Genomic DNA, 24,263 nt, shown 5'->3' with positions numbered 1-24,263 from the left:
CTTAGAGAAGGCTCTTTCACCAGTGGTGGTTTTGAATCTGGGTCTAACTAGGGATATGGTATCAGAATCATCTCTTAGGAAGTAGCTTTGTTGTTTGATTTATACTTTGGACCTCAATGGTTTGCAGTTCCCTTGATTAGGAATTTTGAAAATTACACAGGAAGGAAGGAAGGTTGCCCTTTCATTGATTGGTAGCTATTTGCTGAATTCCAACTGTGACAATGGCATTTTTCTTGGTCAGTGAGAAGAAAAAAAAAATCTGCATATTTTGCTAATATTTGTTTGCAGTTTTTGAGTATTTGAACTAGAGTGAAATGGTATTAGAGGAAAACAGTATTCCAGTTTGGATATTAATACATTTATGGCTAAACTTTGTGGGTTGTTAGAGCTCGCAGTTTGGATATTTCATAGCAAAGTTAGAGTTTGGGAATGGTGCTATCATTGTGTATGCCGAAGAAATGTGAGGTGCCTATGGCAAGTCCTAGATACATTGTTCTGTGTTAGAGGGTGTGTAGGTTATAAGCACAGTCAGGATATCATCAAATATAAGGTCAAGATGTCTGATATGATGTCATTAATAAATAAAACAGCAATGGACCAAGAAAAGAACATGGGAACCCTTGTATTAAAGGTAACTTGAATAAAATGAAGGTTATTATAATATATTTGGAATAATGTATCCAGTGGGTAGCTTTTTCTCCATCCTACTCTCAGGCTCCCAAAAATAAATTTATCAAGTTTGAAAAGTAGGAAGTTGTGGTTCACATTTTCAAAATACCTTAGTCATGTCTATGAAGAGCCTTCCTGTTAGCGTACATTTATTCATGTTACTGTAGATAGTGTCGGTGGTGCAAAGGGCTTTTCTGAAGTCATGATGGGCATTACATAGAAAGCAGTATTTATTTATATAATTGAATATTTGTTTGCAGATGTTTTCTGTCAAATATTTTTCTATTGGGCAGAGACTGACAATTAGTCTAAAATTTTTGTTTTCATTGGGTTGGTCTGTTTTAGTTAGTCGTATTATGATGGCAGGTTTAATGGTTCTGGGGGAATGAGGTAGTGATAACTTGTAAATGCATGTAACTCGACTTGCTACATGTGTAGCAGACATTTTTAGGAATGTGGGGTGGTGTGTGGAAAATGCAATGTCTTCATTATTTAATTAAAGTAGCACTTGAACAACTTTTTAGAAATTTGCTCACAGTAAAAACAGAACAGGCTGCCAGGTGTGAAGAGCTGGGATGATAGAGCTTGAGAGGATTTTGAGAATCTAAATGAAAGTGGGCAGTCTGGAAGGCATGATTTCTCAAGTTATTTCATTTATTGCGCCTGTTAAGAAGTTTATATGCTCATGTGCGAAGTTGTGGGCATTTCCTGTTGGCTGGGTGGAGTCTAATTGTTCCAGTCAGATGTTTAATCTCAGACCAACACTGTTTGGGGATTTTACGAACATCTTTGGTATGTCTGACAAATGTTGCTTTCACCAAATTATTTCCTATTCTGGCCCTGTATAGAGGTTGATACGTGTATCATACTGCAGCTTGTTGGGATCATGTTGCTTGCAGACTTTCCAAAGCAGGGATTTCATAGGTTTACAGTTTAGTACTAGGCTAACTGCCCTTGTGGGCCATTTTAAGCCTAGCCAATTAACCCAAGTGAGAATCAAGCCCTGCACCTTGTCTCTGTAAGGTAAACACCTTCACCATTATGTCAACCTCCTTTTTTTTTTTAAATCAAGTAAAGCATAGCAACAAAGCAAGATATGCTGCGACTATGAACTGAAACACCAATCATAATGAGAATGATATAAAGAGGGATTATTATACAATAAATGCTCACTATTCAAAAATAAGCATGCTGATTGGGTAGTCCAGCCAGCATGCCCATTGTAAATCAAGCAGATACCAACACAAAAAAGTACAGCAGTAAAGTATCATTGAGCAGCCAGACTTTCTAATGGTATATACTGAGGGACAGAGCAAAATATAAGAAAAATCAGACCTGATGTCTGCTAGCCATTTTTTCTCTGTAGCAGTATTTAGATCGCTATGGTTTGAATATCTTATTTTTTTTTTGTGATTATCTGATTGTTCAGTATTTTACATGTGGCTATGTCTGAAAAAGGTTTTAAGAAATGTACAAAATGTGGGCACAAGCTGCCATTTACTGATGCCCACTCTTTATGCATCTACTGTTTAGGGGATGAGCACTTAGAACAGGAATGTGATATATGCAGTAGGTTCAACCCAAGAGACTTACCAGAAAGGGGAAATAAATTAATATTGAAAGGTCTTTTGCCAACTACTTTTTCTCAGGCCATCACTGGTGGACAGTGTCCAAAAGCTAAATCCAAGGACCTTTCAAAAAGGTCCAGGTCTTCAGATTCTATGGCCTTGACTTTGGCAGAGCATAGGAAAAAGAAAACAAAACAGGATCCAACATCTCCTATGATCCGGCCTTTCTCAGATCTGATGAATTATCTGGCTGATCCTTCCTCTGATCAGAGAAAATGTACTATGGATCCAAAGTCCTCTGATTTAAAGCCTCTGCCTCGAACTGTGTATTCACCTTGGTGCCCTCCCCTTTCCTTGAGCAGCACTCTAAGCACCCTTCAGTGGTGTCATCTCGTTCCTCCAGAAGTCTCACGGAGGCCAATGTGGAAAGGATGGTGAAGAGAATTGCTTATGGAGCAATTTCAGAAGGGAGTCTTCATGGATCCTCCCGTCTCTGGTCAGGAACATTGTCTTTTAGCTACTCCTCCTCTGATGTAATCTATGGCATTAGAGCTGAACGTTCTGGACCCTTCTGTGTCAGATTCAGAGAGAGTTCCCTCTTTGGATCTGACAGTTACTCTGAGCACACTGGCTCTGACAAGGTCAGATCCGGATGGCTCTCTTAGCCAAAGCTTCCAGGATGGATCCGGGGATAGGACTGACTTAAAGGTTTTTGGAGCAGTCTCTTCCTCTCAGAGCTTTGGAGTTGGACAGCTTGGCTCCGTGTTCTGCCTCAAGCAGCTGGCTCCCGAAGCAGAGGAAGCTGGCAGACCAGAAACTTGAGGTTGTGAAGAAGGCTTTCTCAGCTCTGGCAGGTCAGGTGGGTCCTTCCCCCTTGGATCCACCATCAACTTCTCAGGTGACTTTGCAACGTGATACTCAGCATTCTATGCCACTGGGATGGCCAGTCCAGAGCTTCCAGACCACCGAGCTGGGTATCGTCATTTCTTCCGATATTTCTCCAGATCATCCCATTGAAAAAGTTACTAAGAAGAGGACATGCAAGAGGAGGCACTTGGACTCCCCCAGTATCTGTCACGAAGGATACACACCTTTAGGAGGGAGAACACTCTCCCAAATCATCACCAGATGACATCTCATTTGGAGACATCCTTGAGATCCTAAAACAGAAGGGTGGTTGGTCTGCCCAAAACCCATCTTCTGAAGAGTCAGTGTTTCTCAAAGCTTTTGGGACTGGCCCGTCTACCTCCTGGGTCATTCCACTCACTGATTTGGTTTCTCAGTGGGTGTGGAAGGATCCTGATACGATTGAGCCAATTCCCAAGAGACCAGACAGGCTTATGTCTCCACCGGTAGGAAGAGAACACTGGAGTAAGGAGCATCGGTTAATGCCATGGTCTTGGTGGCAGCTACAAAAAACGGAAGTCACAGAACAGAGTTCCCACTGTCCATCCCCCTAACAGAGACTCTAGGGCTTTGGACAGATTTAGGAAGCGAGCATTTGCTTCTGCAATGTTTGTCATCCGATCGCTGAACTATATGGCACATTTCACGAGGTTGAAAAGGGACTTAATTACGGAACTTTCAAACTCCCTTTTAGTACTTTCCAATACTGCAGAGGTGCAAATGTCTGTGGCTTCACAATTGGCTACCCTTCAATCTATTGCAAATTCTTCCATGAGGCTCATTTTGCATGCTGCAAGGTGCCCCAATGGCTGTGAGTGCAGGCATTTCCATTAGGAGGCACGCTCGGATGCACCTGTGTGATCCTGTAGAGCCTTTCAAGTAATCTTTTGTCATTGCTCCCTTTGACAGTTTTTTGCTTGGCCCCACAGTGAAAGACACACTTTCCAGGAGTGAGAAGGATGGAAAGACCCTATCTGCTGTGGGTGTATGTTTTTTGACCCCATGACAGACCTTTTCCAGGAATCAATGGTGAGGTTGAAAGATGTGGTTCACGAAATCTCAGGGTTTTTTCCAGGAGACACATGGAGATAGTTCCCCCAGAGGCAGAGAGGGAGTGATAATGGCAGAAGATGCCCCTGTGGCAGAAGAGGCTTGCAAAACCAAGGGTTTGCAGATACTGTTTCTGATAAGACAGTATGAGCACTCCTAAAAGGAGGCCCGATTGTCTTCCTCTGGAGGCAGTCAGGGGTCGCTTACCTCTGCACTAAGAAGCCTGGCTAAAAATAAAAGACACTTGAGTGCAGAGGATCATTTCAGAGGTTATACTATTCCCTTTTCCCTTCCACCCCCATTACCTAAGAAAATCCCCAATGTTCCACTCAATCAGAGGAAAGCAGCAGCACTGGAAATTCAAAAGCTGCTTGGAAAAAGAGTCATCCAAGAGGTCCCTCCAGACCACATAGAATCCGGAACTTACTCGAGATTCTTTTTAGTGCCAAAGAAGACAGGGTACTGGAGACCGATTTTAGATTTCAGTGTGTTGAACAAATTGGTTCTGACATCATCAGGTAAAGAAGTTATGTGCTTACCATAACTTTCCATCTGTGTTCTCCGTTTTTGTTCTTCCTCAACCTCCCACCCTCCATTTCTCACAAATGAATTCTGGAGGAATGAGACCTTTAAGGACACCAAGAACACCAAATGTACCTTGTGTTGAACTCCATTTTTGGCAATTCCCTTATAGTTTCTTTCTTTCTCAAGCTGTAAGAAGGATCTGAGGGAAGTTAAGCATGATACATTGAGGGTAGGAAAGCAGCTCTAGAATTTGTTGGTCTCCACGAGGTGGAGTAACAGCAGAGTCAGATCCAAACCCATATGTTGAGAAAGAATGAAAGTGGACAAGACACATGGAACATTATGGTAAGTATATAAATCTTTTTCATGTTCTGCAAAACTAAACAAACAAACCCTCCTAATTTTCCTTATATGTTTTTGCTGTCCCATGTAAATCTGTACTTTTTAATAGTTTAAAAAAGATACTACAATGGAGATGCTGTTTTCTCTGTCACTTTTCCTGCACTGATGTACTGTGTAAGCATGGGAATGCAAGTCCCACACGTATGTGCAGTACATCAGTATAGGGATGACAATCTGGAAGAAGACTGAAGTGCCCTTACACAAATACATGATTTAAGAAAGGTAAGCAACTTCTTTTTTAAATAATTTAACTATAAAATAGCAATAATCCACTCCTGTTTGTGGATATATCAGGATTTACATATGGCTGGCTTTGTTTAATCACTCAGGCTTCACCCATGTGATCATACCATAGCAACAGTGTTACTCACTGATATCCTGATATATCCCACACACAGATGTGGATTACTGCTTAAGGATAGCTTGAATCTCATGATGTGAAAAGAGATAGTTCTGTAAGTAATATTAAAACCCAAAATAACACAGAGCTTATTTACTTGCTGGCCAGGTCTTCTGTGCAGGTATACTTTTGAAAAGCATGAGTCCTATAAAGAGGTACACAAGCTAGTAAATACTCCTCTTGTTGTTGCACCTTAAGCTTTCCTTTTTATTTCCATAACATCAAGGTAAAAAGTACCACATTGTAGTTTCCTTTTATGAGTATCCAACATTTGACTTTTGATGTCCCTTAGTGAATTCTCAAGTTCTAAACTAGCATGTCTGAGTATCACTAGGCTCTGCAACTCTAGGAGTCACATCACCAGCATTGTATGTGCACCTTAGAGCCCTAAGACACACAGACTACGCATCTTTAGAATCTGATAAATTAACTATCACTTTCTACCACTTACTCAAAATGGAATTCTGAAGACAGCATGCGAAGTACTAAAGGTATAATCTTCTCTTTCCATAAGTGTCCAATGACCTTCCTTCCCTTATATAAAGGTAAAGTACCTCAAAAATGTACCATGTACTAGGTGTCACAGAAGCTGTAAGGAACTCTTAGAGATGCAATGACTGATTTTAGAATGACAAAGAGAAGTTTTTTTTCCTTTGTTAAACATACCTAACACACTTGGCGAACTATGACCTAATGGCTATGAATTAAGATGCATTCAATTTCTGTTCCATAAATCTTGGAATATTTCAAAAAGTGGAGGAATGCTTCCCCATGGATTCTGGGACTTGCTTATTTCAGAATGTCTTTCAACTTAAGTGAAGAAATCTCCTATCTAGTCCAATCGTGTTAACAGTTGTATTAAAACTAGGATTTTGGTGGTGGGGCAAAAAAATTCTGTGGCTGAATCTGTGTGATTCAAAACAATATACCGATAAATAAAATGTTTATTTTTCAAATATATCTGACTCATAGTTAAATGTCTAGCAGTTCTGATAGCCCTGCCAACCTTTTAAAATCTGCCTCAGATAGAAGGGAAACTATAAGTACCCCTGGGTTGGAAAGAGGGAGGCTTGTGTGGTTGTAGATCTTTGGGCACTTCTCATACAGAGTGACTCAGGATAATGAACTTCCAACACTATCACAAGGAAAAACTGACTTTAGGAACTTAACTGGTACTGATGAAGTAGTCTGTCTGAATTTCACACTAATTACCATTTACTGAGACTTCTCTGGCACTATTTCCCAGCATTTTAAGAAATCATAGCAGAACACTGGTGAAATACCTTTTTCAAAAAACTAAGACTTTTTGCAGTAAGAAGAGAAGTTAATACTGCTTACAAATTTTAGTAGCTTGCTTTAAACAAGCAACAGTGCTCACACTCTGAAGTTGTTCAGGGTCTAAACAGAACAGATAATGGATGAGAATCTATACGGGCTGTCTGTTTACCATACTTATCAACCTCTTAGCACCAGGATTCTGTACAAAGCCAGAAATAATGGGTAAGACAAAGGCCGTAAAACAGGGATGGATTTTAGATATTGCTCTTGTAAACTTAGAAAGTTGCTAGAATGAGAGAGTTTATATTAGTATGCATTTTCTGAAGGATGCGTTGTCTGAAACACATCTGTCATTAATTTAGTGACCTCAATCAACAAATTTGCCAGAAAAATTACAAATTTTATAAGGATTTTATAACTAACAACCAAAAACATGAGGTAAAAATCTGGACATTTTGCACAGCTGAGAGATATGCTGTCTACTACTATAGTATCAGTTGATAGATTTAGCCAAAGCTAAAGAGCAGAAAAGTTGAAGATACACTTCTCTGCCAAAGACAATAATAGCTAATGAAAGTGAAGTTTTTAAGAAGTGCACAGTAAAAAAAATATTTTCAGATGAGTAAGGAAACAATGATTAGTACATGCATTAATGTGGTATACATAAAGGCGCTCTCTGTATACCATTATTAGTGCATCTTTGTGAGAGACCTGAGTCAGTGTCTTCATGGAAAGATACTCTAGTCTCTGGTGATTTTATCTTATTAAAGTGACCATTTCTTGTGCAAGAACACATTGGTTTGTTTGTTTACTTCTTCATGGAAAGATGTTTTAGAATTTCATACCAGAAGAAGATGATGCAGTTTAGGTTGGATATAACCAAAATGTTATGATATACTGTACCGATCCTACCTAAAGAAGATATGAATCCTACAACCCCCAGTGGTGAGGATGTACATAGAAAAGGTAGAGGTAATAACCTCAGATGATCAAATTTCTCCTTTCCTTTGATGGGGAGAATAAATACAACCTGCACTAATTTATTCCTTGCACTTTTTCTCTCTTTTGAACTATGAATAGGAGTATTATAATTTTCTTCCGTACAGAGAAGTTCTTGAATACAGAAGCATGGGTACTTTGTGGTCTGAACAAATATATTATGATGGCAGCAATGTAACCGCAAAGGAGCTTAGGTAAGGAATATTGCTCAAGAGGCACTTTTTTTGTAATACGAATGCCTTGAGCCCTGCAAAGTGCCATGAGTCAGAGCTGCAATATTTTGTGAAAGGAAATGGTCAGTAAATGCCCAATATTCAATCTTTTTCTCAAGGCGAGGAATATTACATTTGCAACACATCTAGTCCTTAGGCAATATATGTAAATGTGTGATCAAGATTATTAAAAAGTTGGACACTTTTGAACATTTTTGTTATGGGACACACGCACATTTACAGTCATTCACACTCAAATACATCAGGAAAAACAAGAAACAAGACTGGTACAAGGTAATTTTTTATTGCTACCAGAAGGCTCAATTCAGTAACAACAGCTCAGAAGGCTTTTATCAGTTAACATTAGGCCATATTGAGTTCATTTATCAGGTTTTAAAGAGAACTCAGCAACAGTGAATGGTGTGCATAAAAAACATTGTAAAGAATAACTCCAATAAGCATTTTTGGTTTCACTTATAACTGCTTGATGAGGCAATCCTGGGTAGTGCACCAGTTTTGCAACATTCCACATTCATCTTACACAGGCCTGATGTGCAAAACCCCTTTTTTAATAAATTAAAAAATACTCAAAGTGATAGCTGTTCTCAACTCCTGCATAAATATTCCAATGGATTGTTAACGTCCAACATGAAATACTGATTGAGCATAGAACAGAAAATGCATTTCTTAAGCAGTCAAAAAGAACAAAAACACAGAAAACCTACTTTGGATCTTAAGGTTTACAAAAACTCAAGGATACTCTGCATTCTTTATTGACAGGAAATAAAAAGTGACTCCTACAAGATGTACCATTTCTGTGTACATAGCATCTTGTAATTTTAATTTCTTTTCTTTTTTTTTCATCTTACATAACTTTTTTTTATATACCATCATGAGAACAGCTATCAAAGTGCTTTTTAATCAGATGCCCGTAAGGATTCAAGAAGTCATGCACAAGACTCTGAGTTTAAAAAAATGCACTTTAACAAGAACAGCACTACAAAACCATGTAGCAAACTAAGCTTCTGTACTAAGAAACATTTAAAACGGGGTTCTTGTGCCAAGGATGGGTAAAAGTAAGCAATACTGTTAAGCAGAAACATTTTTACTAATACAAATATTAGAAAGACAAAAAATATTGTGCTTTTTTTTATTAAAATTTTGGGATATTTTGTTGCTTTTTTTCAGAACTTTTTTTTTGTTTTACAAATACTTAAAATGGTCAAACTATGATTAGCAACACGAGAATAATTAAAAGTTTTTTAGGGGGAACTCACTTTAGCCTGGTAGGGTATGCCACTGAACTTTTCCATATGTGCGGTTTCTTAAGAGACTGATGATGCCTTCACAGAACACTCACTGGCTGCAGTGGTGGACATGGAGAAGCATTGCCTTCTTGCCTTGAGGCACTGGCATTATAGAGAAAGCTCATATTCTCCCTGACCATCACATCTTGAGCGCTGTCTTCATTATAGAGGCGTTTAATCCCATCATAGAACTCATCCACTTCCATCTCCTCAACTTTGCGTTTGGCAGAAGCAAGTTTGCAGGTTATGGGAGCAGACAAGTGCTGGTAAGGTGCTGTAATTTGATTATGTGTGTCTGATGAGCTGTTATCCTTGGCAGCAGTAAAACCAGGCCCTGAGACAGAGGAATGATATCTGAATACTCCTATGTCACAGGGAACTACGGTTTGTTTCCGGGAGCTGTAGATGAACACAATGTTGGGAGGCAGAGAAGCTGGGATAGCAGAGAGGTTACGTGCCATGAGCTCCCTACAGCAAATCAGCTGTGAGCTATCAATCTAAAAGAAAAAAGAAAAAAAAGATAAATGTTAACATACAAAAATATATACTTTATTTCTCTACTAAATAAACTAAAAGATTGATTTCAAAATACAGTAAATTTCATAGGCACGCTTACTAGGCTATCTGCCCTTTTAAGCCTAGCCAATTTCTCCAAAGGCAAGAATAAAAGCATGTATTAACAATCAGCTGTCAGAGTCAAACTCTGCCTTTTATATCTGTGAGGTGAAGACCTTAACCATTATGCCAACCCTCCCTCCTGCCATTTCCCTTGAGCTTCAAATTTTCTTCCATGTCTCAATATAGGCACGTCCGATGTCTAAATATGAATTTAATAAGCTACATGAAACAAATACACAACTAGAAATTATAAGCACTGATAACACAAAGTTTACTTCTTATATAAAGTAATGGAAGCCCAAGGAATTTGGGGTAATACCAGCAACCTTTCTTAATGACGAGTCTATTTCCAGTACTTGCAAATCTTTGAAGTTAGTTTCACATTCTTATGCATTAGCTTTCCAATAAAAAAATTTCTGGAGTCTTCTAATCTGGAATGGTCTAACAAGTTTTTTTTATACTTATATTTACTCTGTTCCATGATATTAAATTTTCTTCTTGAAATTCAGGAACTAATGTGCTGCTCAACACTGGTGTCTTGGTTTAGAATTGTAAGGACTTGCCAGGTTTATTACTGCAAGCAGCCAAAAAAGCAATTACATAAAAGTGGAACTCAAAGATTAAACCCGATGCAAATTAAGTACCAAGGAAACAAAGTATACATCAATGGGAAGTTTTAATATATTTCTTTTTCATTATTAATGCATATGAAATCAAACTGAAAAATTAACAATATGATAAAGTTGTTTAAAAATATGCTACTCAACAGAATGGGGTGTGTTTGTGATGCATTCATGAACCATAAAGCACAGTATGACAAAGTACACTTGTTTGAGGTATTCAGTGATTGTCTTGGTTCTTGCAGACTTTGCTTGTTTGGGTTATTGCTCTTCTTCAAAGGGCAGCACTGGCTACATTATTTTCACAATGGTAACATGCACAGGGCTGCTAGACTCCACTGTGTCACAGCCATTAAATTACCATAAACAGCCTCCAGCAACAGAAAAAAGTCAGATTTCTGAAACAATTTATCTGTGAAAAAATTATCCCCATTACTGGCTTCAAATGCAACATGCTTAATAAGGTCAGCCTCCAACACTCAGCTCATCTTAAAGTGATAAATTGAGAAACTGCCTCTATTGGAAACCACCATCCTTCTATCATAGTGGCAACACTAACCTTCATCAACATATCCAGCTAAAATTCCCAGAGACTGACAGTTCTATACCCTTATCTCTACACGTCCATAACAGAATACATTTGGAGAAGTCAGCAACTCCACAAACTGTACTATTCACAAATAGCACTTTGTTTCAACATAAAAGACCATCAATTTTGAACTGTTGCTCTGATACCAAGGAAGTCATTGAACATGGCTTTGGATTTTGAATATGCTTCCATCTGAACCAGGGCTCATTGAAGTCAGTCAAGATTGCTCCAGTAGAAGCGGGAAGAAGAGATGAGGATAAATGGCATATGGGGAGGAAGCTGGAGTCACAGTCAATACTGGTTAAGCAAGAGACCATTTTTTTACCCATCTCCCTACTCTCTTTTTATCATACACCCTTCTCTGACCGAATCGCTCTCCTCCCAAGTTCTTTCAGTAAAAGACCACTACTTGGTAGCATGGATTCTACTGTACCTTGGAAATGGAGGTACCAAAACCAATTTTGTTTTACCCTTCTCTTCCATTCTTTACGCACTTTTTGAAAAAGGAGTAGAAAAGCAACTCTTGTCTAATAGCACATTGAAAATTTGCCCTTTAACATACTCCAGCCAAAGGTATAGTCCAATCCAGACATGTCTACTGATCACCATCCAAATGGCTGCTGTTCAAGAATAGGCAAACTCCAGCATTATAACCACTTTTAATAGTGTGCATCCCCTCTCTAAAGGCACATTTAGTCTATTAAAGAAGATTCACTGATTGATTCATTCAAAGCCAAGTCTTCAATTTGTTGGAATATTTTTCCTGCTTTAATGTGTATTTGACAATTAACTGCCACAACACTAAAGTGGCAAATGTACACACGTTCTTGTCAAAATGGTCAGGACATTAGAGCTGTGTAATAACTTTTCATAGCAGATGTACATGTCTGACTGGTCACTGGTGTAGCATTACTGCTGACTCTTGGGATATTTTGCCAAGGAAAGTCATACATCCAGTCAACATATCTAAGCCGGGGTGCTTTCCTCCTGTGTTGACTTCAGCCTGAAGGTGCTAGGGCATTCCTAAGCAACATAAAACAGCAAATTACCTTAGGACTTTCTTGCCCCAGACCACTGTACTGAAGCAGAAGTAACTATTTACAAATCAATATGTCTCAGCCAAAAACAGAGAAATAAGAAGAGGAGGGAAAAGATGGAGGACTGTAATACAGCAGTGATCAGTTGGACATCTACTGTTATGGTAAGTTCTCACAACTGTACTGTGCCATGCCTTGGATTACTGTTGCAGTATTACTAACAACTGGGAGATTCCCAAAGCTATCTAAATAGAAAGGAAAGAAGTTGGAGAGAGGTGCAGAGCTAATGTCTAAAATTTCTTGAAACATGCATCTAGAAAAGCTATCAGTCTGGAAATGTTTGGTAAAAGTGTCATAAAAGATCAGGTACCTACGGTTAGGATAGATCCAGTACCTAGACATTTGAAGAAGCCAAAAGAGTAAAAGCAACTGTTCTTGGAGTGATCTTTAACTGTAACAGAACACTATTTTCCATGAAAGAAATAAATGGAATAGCCTTAGAAATCCAGTTAGAGATGCTTAGAACCTAGGGAGTTAGCTTTCTACTTTGAAAAGAAACTGTGGTTGATTAGATTTTCTAATTCTTTGGTCTTATCAAAGTAAAAACCTGAGCTGCCTATGAATGCCCAAAGTCAGCAAGAGTTTTTCTCCACTGTTCTGAGGAGATGGACAAAAAGGTAGGAAGGTTGATGGGCTGATTTAAGGAGATGAACAAAGAAACCTGGAGTGATCAACTGCAGAAAAAACACAGAGTATGAAGTGTTTTGTTTTCAAGGAGACCTCATTGATCACCTTAGGCAAAAAGGAAAAAGTGCTAAAGGTTACCCTTGTCCATATGGAAGATGAGAAAAGGTGGAGAGGCTTTTGAGGCTTGCAGCTCTGAAACTTTTTGTTGAAGTCAGAGCTACAAAGTACAATCCTTAAGAGACAATGAAACAGCAGGTTCAAATGGAGCAAATGTGAGTTTTTGTAGGACACAATCTGGATCCCAAGAAGAAGGGTAGCTTTTCTTGAGGGTCTAATGTGTGGAATGCCTTTCAAGAACTGTTGGACCCCAAAATGCATACATAGATAGTGGTGGATCTAAAGGTAAGCAAGCAGGAATGGCTTACAAGTATTCTTTGATAGAACAAAGTGCCAGTCCAGAAGTGAGCAGCTCATACAAATAAGCAAGCATGTCAAGAATACCCAATTTGATAAGCATCCTGTTTCTTCTTGTGTAACCAAAAATATTTTTTTTCACTTGGAAACAAAATTTTCTTGTAGTATGTTTTCTAGACTCTTGTAAATACCTGTAGCATGTCCTCTACAAAACAAGTTCATAAATGGAATTAAAATCCTATCATCCAAACGGTTAATCTCAGTCTGGAGATTTGGATGAATCAGATAAGTCTTGTATTGTCAAAGCAGGTTCATCCTTTGTGGTAATCTGATGACTGCCCTTGGCCAGGCTAAATAAAATGTAAATCAGTACTGTCTGGGCAAAAAGGGAATCAACAACAAGATTTTTGGTCAATCACTGAGTTTGAGGATGACTTTGGGAATGAGAGGAATGGTTGGAAGTGCGTAAAGGAAGTTCCCCTTCATCTCCCATCTTACATTCTACTACTCTGCGTATCCATTTATCAATAACCCTCTCCAGAACTTTCATGCAATGTGATAGAGTTTGATGCCTCTGTACTGCCTACAGTTGTGGATGTCCTCTTTGTTCTTGTACACTGGCACGAGTATGCTTATTCTCCAGTCATCTGGGATACGCTTTTCTCTCCACACTGCTATTTGTACCCTCAGGAACCATTTCTACCCTGTCATGCAACATCTCTAGCATATCTGCTGTAACTTTATCTGAGCCTGCTGCTTTCCCTGACTTCATCTTCCTTGGTGCTTTTCTTACTTCTTCTAGAGTGGGCTCCTCCTCTTCTCTCATCGTAGGCCGTTTCTGGGGGTAGTACAGCTCCTGTGGGGTTTTCTTCATTCAGAAGCTACTGGAAATACTCCTTCCATCTGCCTTTGATGTCCTCTGGGCTGGTGAGCAGGTTGCTGCTGGCATCCCTTTTGAAGAGTGTCTGACTATCATCTTTATCGTTCTGTCTTTGCCTTGCAACCTGATATAGTTTCTTTGTGCCCCTTACTGAGTCACTTTCCAGAAGTTGGTACAGTGCCTCTGATGCCCTGTTCTTTGCTATTGCAACTTCTTTCTTAGCTTGTTAGCCAACCAGTAGTCCTTCCTAGCCTGGTCAGTCTTTTCTGTTTCCTCCTTCTTCATGCACTCCTTTTTTCTTTTGATGATTTCCTGACATTCCACCACCAGCTTTCCTCTCGGCCACATATCTTTTCTGTAGTCCTAACACATGCTGTTTTTAGGCTTTTCCATTCTTCTTCTTCAACTCCACCTATTTCCTCCTCTTCTTGGGATGCTAGAGCCCTGAGTAATTCCTTCAATTGTACTTTCTCTCCAGTCAACTTCCAGGTCTTCAGCCTGGTTTCTGTTGACCTTAGAGCCTTATCTGACCACTGCTTGTGGCAACTAGTGGACCGACTGTTTCACTTGGGATGACTTTGCAATCATGGATTCTGCCCCAGTGTTTTTTCCTTACTAGGAGGAAGTCTACCTGAGTTGCATGCTGACTACTCTTGTATGTGATCTTGTGACTGTCTCTCTTTCTGAACCATGTGTTGGCTACTATCAAGCCATTTGCCAGACAGAAGTCTAGAATGGCTTCTCTTTCTTTATTCCTGTTGCCCCACCCATGTGGACCCAGGCAGTCTTTATATCCTGTTCTGTCTGTCCCGATATGTGCATTCAAGTCACCCATTATCAACACCAATTCATGTTGTCCTGCTTTATCTAGTAGGTCCTGCAACTACAGTCTGAATGCACTCTTTTCCTCACTATCACAACCCTGCTGTGGGGCATAGGCTGAGATTATGAATACTGCCCTATCATTACACTGGAGTCTGACTGCCATGAGTCTGTTATTAATTCTGATGATATCACTTACTGCCTTCTAAAGCCTCTCTCACCACAATTCTTACACCATTTCTACCTGCCCTCCACCTGAGTAGTAGACTCTGGATCCCAAGCCAAGTGGCTTTGCTGCACTGCCCTTCTACCTTGTCTCCTGGATGCATAGGATGTCCAGCTTCCTCCATATCATCATGTCATCCATTTCCAAGCTGCGTCCTGTCAATGAACCTACATTAAGTGTAGCAATTCTCAGTTCTTGTTTGGCAGGTTGGTTGGTTTTACACTTAACAGAGCTATCCCAGGTAACTCAGGCTGGGTAACTAGACATTGGCCAGCCAGTAGCTTATTGACCCAGGGCTGCTGGGCTTTATGGTGGGCACACACTGGCCAATAGGGGCACATATACCCCTCCCACCATTAGCATGGGTCCCTGGCATGGGTTGGAGTAGGCCAGGTCCTCAACTCACTTATCACCAGTAACTACCCATGCCCCCCCCCTTTTTTTTTGGTGACATTAGTCAACATGACTGAATCACCTATAGCCATATTTTACATTGTTGAGTGGCTAGCCCTGCCATGGCATGCAGTCTGTGATCCGTGTTCTCCTATTTTGAGGATACTGTACACCACAGTACATGCCCAAAGCGGTTGGCCTGTACAACTCTTCCCCCTATAGGGCACCATGTACAGTCTGTGCTGCTGCCCACAGCTCCATTTACTGGTGAGTTTGAGATGGAAACACTTAGCATGTTTTTCAGACATGGGAGAAACCCCACGGAGACACAGGGAGAACATTCAAACTCCAAACAGACATTGGTTGGAGGTCAGGATCAAACCTTGTACCTTGTGCATGGAAGGCGAAGACCTTAACCACTAAGCAATCAGGTTGATCCATCAAAACATCTCCTACTTGAAGGGCAAGAGAGGAACTGGAAAGTTTATAGGGTGGAAGTGCTGAGTCCAAAGTCATATGAGGTACCACTGAATCTTCCGCATGTAGAGGAATCAAAGAGTATATTAGGAAATGTCATGTACTCATGGCCACAATAACCTCTCTTGCTGAAGTTAAAGCTAAAGGTAGAAGGGACTGGGGATACCCTGACAAGAAATGTCTGAAGAAAGGAAGGTTGTTAAGGACTTTGTATCCAAGGAAAACCAGATCCAGGGATGGGGATAACAAAGACAATGTGAGATTTAAACTAGATCCAGATAATGCAGGAAACCATTGTCAAGTGCCAGTCTTTCAGAAGAGTATCCTCCGAATAAGCCTAATAAGGAAACTTTTAAATTCCTTGAAGTCTGCAAAGGCACTTTGTAAATACCCTTCAGGCAGTGGAAAGATCAAAGGGTACAGCTGAAAACTGAAAGTGAAATGATAAGAAACAAATCTTTAATTTCCTGGGTGAATGGGAATGTGCAGGTAGATGTCATTTAAATTCAGTGTTACAAAGAAAGCTTGAGTAAGGCTCACTGGGAATAACGACTGAAGGGTCAACATTTTGAAACCTGGAATAATGATAAAGGTGTTTTTAAAGGAGAGGTCCAGAATGGGTCTTCAATTACCCTACCTTCTGGGAACTTGAAAAATTCTGGAGAAAAAACTTCCTCCTAATTGATGAAAAAGAATGGACACTACTGTTCCTTGAGAAGAGAGCTCCTGAAGAAAAGGGAAGGCAAGAGCAGCCTAGTTTTGAAATATTTATGGGAAAACCTGAGAGATGAGGAGAAGCAATGCAAGACACTTTTGTAGCCGTTTTTGATGATGGAAAGGACCCACCAGTCTGCAGTTATGAATTCCCAGACTGGGAGAGACAGTGAAAATTTTTGTAAAGTGGGAATAGGACATTGGCCAAGGTGTGTGTGTGTGTGGGGGGGGGGGGCAGAGGGCAATGGTCATAAATAAGCTGGCTTGTCAGGAAAGGGAGGTTTAGAGCCTTTGCACTCCTGCTGGGATTTATCCTGGAATTTCTTTTTAAGGATTTTTTCACTCTTTACAGCTCTTTTTGAAGAAAAAAAAGGACTATCTTTTGAAGGGTAGCTCCTTTTAAACTTTGCTTCACGAAATAGAAAGATTTACTTGGAACCTTGCATTATTTTACCTTTTTCCTGTAAGCATCTGAAGAAGTTCCTTATCCAGGACGGAATCTAGGAGCCTAGCTTTAACATCTTCAGGTAAGGACTGAAGTCATAACCAAGAAAATAAGCTAAGCTCAAAGCCAGCAGCACCTGCTTTTGATGAGGCACTAGTTGCATCACAACTACACTTGACACAGTGTCTAGTTACTTGAGATGCAGAGTTTAGTAGAGATAAGGCATGTGAATTATTATCTGACTCTAGCTAATCCTACAGGCCCTAGCTCAACTATCCCAAAATAGAAACAAAAGACATCTTGTAATGTGAGTTTGATAATTTCTGGCACAAAATGATAAAGCAGAAGTATATACTCTTTTGCTTTATCAATCAATGACTCTGCTGCCCTTGTCACTAGGCAGAACACTGGAAGATGGAAGCAGCAAAGTAGGTTTTCTAGCTGAAAGGAAATTACAGTAGGTTTGGAAGATGGGTTTTTATATAAAAATTTATGGGAGTCAGGAACCAAATCTGCATTTTTTTTTTTTAGGTGCAGAGAGCTAGACTGAGAGAGGCATTAAAAAAGTATCTCAAAAAGCCTCTAAAACAGGGAGAATGGCAGAAGGTTTAGGGACTACCCATTTCCAAGAGGTCACATCTCTTCTGCATTTCTTCTTAACTTCATAATAAAATGATACATCACTTCAAGAATAGAATCCCGAAATAAAAGCTCTCTGCATGGAGATTAAGGAACAAGGTGTTTTATTCATCATATGCATACCCACCGGGGAATGAATTTGTGAGGAATAAGCCAGAGAGTCTACACTGGATTCTGAGTCTTCATCCTGTGAAAAAGGATCTCTATGTCTCCTAAGAGGAAATTAATTAGGAACAGTAGCAGTGACAAATGTAGGGGACTTGAGACATAGTGGCTTTTTAAAGCCCCTGAGATAAATCGTACCACTCATTTTGTGGGTCCTTAGATGTTTGTTGAGAGGGAGAGAGAAGCTATGCTTCTTTTTAGCTGTGACTCCGAGCTCTGATACTTCTAGCAAAAAGCCAGGTACTTCTTCCTTGACAAGAATCTGTGATATGTCCTCAGTCCTTCCACAATTACAAGCTGAAGTTCCGCTTTCTCAGCAAAAGCAGACATCTCATCATATAGAAAGGATGTGCATGAGGGCTGTGACCACAATGGCCTCTGACAAGGTCACAATAAAGGGAGTAGCCAAGGAACGTGGAAGGTCTAAGCACTCAAGAGATGTAAGGAAGAAATCTGGGTCTGACATGAAAGCTGAAGTTTCAGGCTACTTTTCAGCAAAGCAGAGACATCTGAGCAGGAAGTCTCAGAAACCATATTACCCTACACAAGCTCCTTTGGTCTCTAATTCGCTATGTAAATGTTTTAAGATATCTGCTACGAAGAGCCTTATGGAAGACTGACTGACAAATAGAACAGTTTTTGTAATTATGGTTAGCTCCAAGGCAAAAAAAGTCATAGTGACTGTCCCTTATAAGGAATTTGCCTCCCATAATCACAATTCCCTTTCTTCAATGACAAACAAAAAATTATAGTCACAAACTGAAAAAAGAAGGAAGGGTCCATGATGGGGATACTTATTTGCTCAAGACAAAGGAAAAAGACTGAATATGAAGCAAGAATTAAGTGTACAGGCTGGTGGCAAGGAAGTTGGGGGTAATTTGTGCTTGTACTTCCATTATATGTACCCACTAGCACCTTCAGGTTGAGGTCATACACTGGACATATGATGCGATAGAAAGATGCCTAGGCTTTAGTATGCTGGCCAGATGTACGGCTATCCTTGACAGGATATCCTGTTAGAAATACTGCAACAGTGATCCAATAAAGAGACGTCCCTGTGCTCCTTGTCATTTGGGAATCTAGTGAGATTTAGTGTTAGCTTAGATCCTCTTGTAGTCTCCTGCAAAACCACCACTGGTTCACCTGATTATTTTACAGGGGTTTCTGAAATTTTCTTGGACTTTGCTGTCCAGTTTCTTAGGGGCAGGTAGTTGGAAGTCTAGGCCTAGGAATGTTGATTCAAAAGTGCCCCTGAATGCCTGGAGCACAAAGAGTATTATAAAGGGCTCAGGCTTATTCATGCCTATAAGATCCACCCCACTCCCTTTAAGAACAACTGCATAATGTGCAAGGTATCTCCAAATGACATGTCACCTGGCAGGAAAAGTGAAGAAACTGTTCCCTTGTCATCAGAACCACAAAGCAGAGGGGTGGTGGTGGTGGTGGTGGTGGGGGGGGGGTTGGATAAATTAAGCCAAAACTTCCTGTGTTGCATCAAAGAATCAGATAGAAAGTATTTATTTCTTAGGAGGAAGGATATCCCTGACACAATCAGAAGGTTAATCTTCAGCCAATCTGCAATATACTCCTCAGTATATTTTCTACTGTTGAAAGTGGAGTGTATGCATCAGGGCAGAAACCTATGCTACAAGCACTAGGTCTGGTCTGTGGATAGAAGACAGTTTTTCCATACTGCAGGATGTAGCAAACGGATCAAAGATGTCCACTTGTCCATTCCATACAAGGACTGCTGGGATTTCTGATGACACATACGATTTCCCTGGATGTACAAAGCCCAATACTGCAATTTCCATCCCTTGGAAAATTAAAGTGCAAATCTGACAAACATATAGCTAATTCCTGCTGTTATATTTTAAAGTGTTTTTACAGGCAAACACCCTGACATAGGCAACTCCCCATATTACTGTGGTGACTCTCATTCGGCCCAGGCACCAGTTTTACACTCTTCTTCAGAAATGGCCAGGGGAAATTATCATAAGCTTCCTTAGAGACTCAATTTACTTGCACAAGACTAAGAGTGTCTGATACATCCCAATCCCAAACAACTGCCTGGATAATACAATTTAATACTTTTTAAGCAACTTTTTTTCTGAGGAAGTAAAATAGGTATTAATGGAGGCAAGAAAACTTGTCTGTCTAGCAATGAGATGTGCCGAATGACTGCTGATCCTCATAAACCCACCCTTCGGCATCAGGAAAGCTCTAAAGGGGCCAGTGATCATACCACCGATTTTCTCCACTGGAAGCTTAAGCCATCAATGATCTAAGCTTATGTTTGATGCCCGGAGGCTTTGGAAACTGGCTGGCTATTACATCTTATTCAGGATATAACCCATACAGCTAAGGCTACTGCAGCAGTGATCAAATTATGAACATTTCCTAAGTAGTGGGACATGGGATGGGTGGAGTAGAAGGGGTACTTAAGACAAAGCCTCACTGGGACTGATGGGATCTCCAAGCTCTCATACTCCTTGCCCTATGATTTTTATATAGCAATTTTATTTGGATGCTTTATTTTAATCATTTTTCTAGGCTATAGGTCACTGATAGTAGGCTTGTCAGGTAGACAGCTGGCCTGGACCAAGGCCCCTAACATTTTTTTTATCCCAATAGGCCTACAGATTTCTGGCCCTACTTGTTACAGTACTTTTTTTTAATAGCAGGACAGTGCTCACAACAAAGACACCTGGTGCTCTTCCCCTAAGCAAAAGTAGCACTTGAGTGAACCTTTTGGGAGAATCTGCCTCTGCACGTACACTTTGTTAATGCTTTATGGGATGTTATTTGTTTTTGTAACATTTGTTTACCGGGAAAATCCGACTTTGAACAAAGCCAATTTTCTGTGGAGGCCCGGGGAGAAACACTCCAGACACATCTTTTTAACGTGGGAGGAAACCGGAGTACCTGGAGAAAACCCACATGAACGCAGAAAGGACATGCAGGCTCCACACGGAAGGCACTCTAGCCGAGAAATGAACTGGAGAACCTTTTGCTGTGAGGCAATGCTACCGCTGCACCACTGCGCAGTCCTTCTGAAGAAAAAGCAACTGGCTACAACAATGGCATTCGGGAATATTCTGCAGCTTTTCCTGATTTTGAAGCATATGTAAACATCTTAGAAGATCAGGAACAGAGCCACATTTGCATGAAATAGCAAGGGCAGGAGAAACTAAAGACAAACCACATAAACCTTTGTTTCAAAATAACTGTTTTAAATCGTTTTTTTAGCATTCTCTCCGCAAACATAAAGCTGTTATTCCATGTTAGCCCATTCATTTCTTCCAGATACCTGGCATCATATAATACAAGGTCTAGAGACTCTGGCCACTCTCCTACAATGGTCAGACTTCCTAATGTTCCTATCAATGCTCCCTGATGACTGGAAAGAGCAGTGTCATGTCAATTAATCTAGACCCCAGACTAGTGCATGCTTTTGTAGACCTGCAACACTGTCTAAAACACTTGCATAATATCTGCAAGGACTCATGCTTACCAGGAGATCCTACAAACAAATGCTACAATATTGGGCCTTCTCCCAGATGAAACTCTTGATGTGGGACTTCACTAACCATCTAAGGGTGAGCTACTTACTTCCATCTCTCCTCTTTTAGCCCACAGTTGGCAGCAAAACTCAATATACATCTACAAGTGCAGTCAAGGTGAAAACAGTGTTTATCCTGAAGAAGTTGAGAGTGAGTTTGTGTCCACTAACTTTTGGAACAGCAGGAAAAAGCAGAATGACCCTTCTTATAGGTTCATAGGTGTGCACTAGGCTAATGGCCCTGGAGTCTCTACAAGCCTAGCCCACAGAAGTGCCCTGGCATCGTGCCACCCAACATTAGTTCACAGTGCCTCTATCAAGTAGAGCCACTGGAGTGATCCCCAGGGTGAGCTTTCTATTTCCCATCCACTCATCAAGATTTCTCTTGAAGAGGTCCAGCAAGGTGCTCTGCATGACATGTATGGGAAGTCTATTCCAGAGCATGGGCAGTGTCTGGGTTGTGACTCTGTCTCTCCAGCATGTTCTGTTGATAGTGGTAGTGAGGTTGAGGTCTCTGGAGTGTGTGGTGCGGAGGGACTGGGATTTCTTTAGGTATGCAAAAAGAAAAAGCAATAATTTACAACACTAAAATCATTTAATCGAGAACAAAGTTTTTGGATAAAATCCTTCCTCAGTGTTACACTTTTTTTTTTTGAGAGAGAAACAAACTTTTATATATTTGAAATAAAACCACATGACACAACCTAACCTATCAAAATGCACACATTTAAAATTCAAACATTCACCTAAATATATTACATATACACACATACCAGTGGATATACACACATATACAATACATAATTATTAACAATTATTGCCACTTAACATTCTGTTGTTTTTCATTTCAAAATGGGTTTTAAAGTAACTTGTTTATTTAAACCAGGGTACACATCTGCCTACATACGTACAATCCAGTCATACTCCTTGGTTACCAACCTATTGGTAGGGTGGCCTAATGGTTAAGGTGTTTGCCTTACAAACACAAGGTGCAGGGTTTGAGTCTCACAAGGGATAATTGGGCTAGGCTTAAAATGGCTCGCAAGAGCAGTTAGCTTAGTACTAACCTATGAACCTATTATTAATGTCCCCACATCTAACATCAGAATGCAGAATCTCTATAGCTTTAAACAAAAAGGTATGGATTTACCTTCATCCTGTATATGTCTGGCTAATGCATTCGTCATTACCCTTCTACGTATGTCAGACTCCATGATTCTATCCCTTAGTCTTCTGGTACATTTTCCTATGTAGAAACCTGAACATTGTTGACAACTGGCTAAATAGACAACCAAAGGAGTATTACATGTAGCACTACACTTAAACTCAAACTTCTTCTCATTAACTGGATGACTAAATTAATTTAACACACAAATACCATTACAGCAGAAACAATTACAACATGGAATAGTTCCTTTCCCATTAAATGTAGTGCATTTTCTCTTATTAATAACAAAATCCTTGTAGCACAAACGTTGCTTCAGATTGCTACAATTTCTGTACATAAACAGCAGTTTGTCACTTAACCACTGGTTATAACCAGGTATAGCCTTCAATATACCCCGATTCCTTCTAATAATTTCCCCTATTGGTTGGCTGGCCCTACTAGATGTCATATGATATCGAAGGGGATGGACACCATCATTTGGGCATGCTTGCATACTGACATTGTTTTGATCTGAAAAATAGGGTCTAGCCTCCCCTTGCCTTCACTCCACTACCTTATTCCTAGTAGTTTCTAACTGATGGATATCGTAAACTCTTGCTATAAACTCTTCCGTCATATGAGCCATCTGCTCAATACATGTATCATCTTGAGTGTTTAAACTGCTGGCTCGCATGTATTGGCATTTAATAATACCCTTAAATGTATGCTTAGCATGCATACTTTTCCTATGTAAGTATCTAATCATATGCACGTCCTCCTTAAATATACTAGTATGTAATTCACTACCATTAAACCAAATCTTAACATCCAAGAAATTAATCTCAATCAGAGAAACAGTCATTTCAAACCTTAAAAAGTCCGTAGTTTGATTTAAATAAAGCAAAAATTCATCCAATTCATCTTGCCTACCATCCCAAACCATAAAGACGTCATCGACAAAAGTTTGTAAAAAAGTACATTTGAAGCATACACATTCCATCCACCATATACAGTAGCATCCTCCCATTTACTCAAAGTCAAATTCGCATAGGTATTAGCGATGGGAGTACCATCGCTATCCCGGACACCTGCTGATATATCTGGTTATTAAACAAGAATATATTGTTTTCAAGTGTTAACTCTAAAAGATCACAAAGTCTCTCAATCTCCCTTGCACTGTACCCACCATGTTCACATATAATCTATCTTACTCTATCAAACACATATGTATTGGGAATTACCGTGAATAAGGATTTTATGTCTAAGGTCACGAACACAATCTCCATCTTCACATTAACTTTAAACCATTCAAATAATTTAGTTAGAAAATCACCAGTATCGCTGACAACTACGAACATGAGTTAAATATTCTTTCAAAATACTCTGCAGATACACAGACATGGGCTCAGTGGCAAATCCCTTTCCTGAGACAATAGGTCTCATAGGGGGTTTCTGAAGGGACTTGTGTACCTTTGGTAACCAATACAGCACAGGAACAACTGGACACATAAC

The 24,263-nt window shown here is 39.9% G+C and overlaps 1 protein-coding gene across 1 annotated transcript in view; it reads right to left on the bottom strand.

Moving 5' to 3' along the window:
* Positions 1-8,297: 8,297 nt before the first annotated feature.
* Positions 8,298-24,263, bottom strand: part of CCNI (cyclin I) — a 1,428,732-nt gene continuing 1,412,766 nt past the window's right edge. Inside the window, exon 7 of the mRNA XM_044061168.1 lies at positions 8,298-9,813. Coding sequence (XP_043917103.1) covers positions 9,355-9,813 — 459 coding nt within the window. The 3' untranslated portion in view covers positions 8,298-9,354. The remainder of the gene's footprint in view (positions 9,814-24,263) is intronic.

The sequence above is a fragment of the Protopterus annectens genome, chromosome 2.part0 (assembly GCF_019279795.1).
Source record: "Protopterus annectens isolate FY-2018-M chromosome 2.part0, PAN1.0, whole genome shotgun sequence".
Classification (NCBI taxonomy): Eukaryota; Metazoa; Chordata; order Ceratodontiformes; family Protopteridae; genus Protopterus; species Protopterus annectens.
The sequence above is the reverse complement of the archived record's forward strand: the minus strand, read 5'-3'. Positions and strand labels throughout refer to the sequence as shown.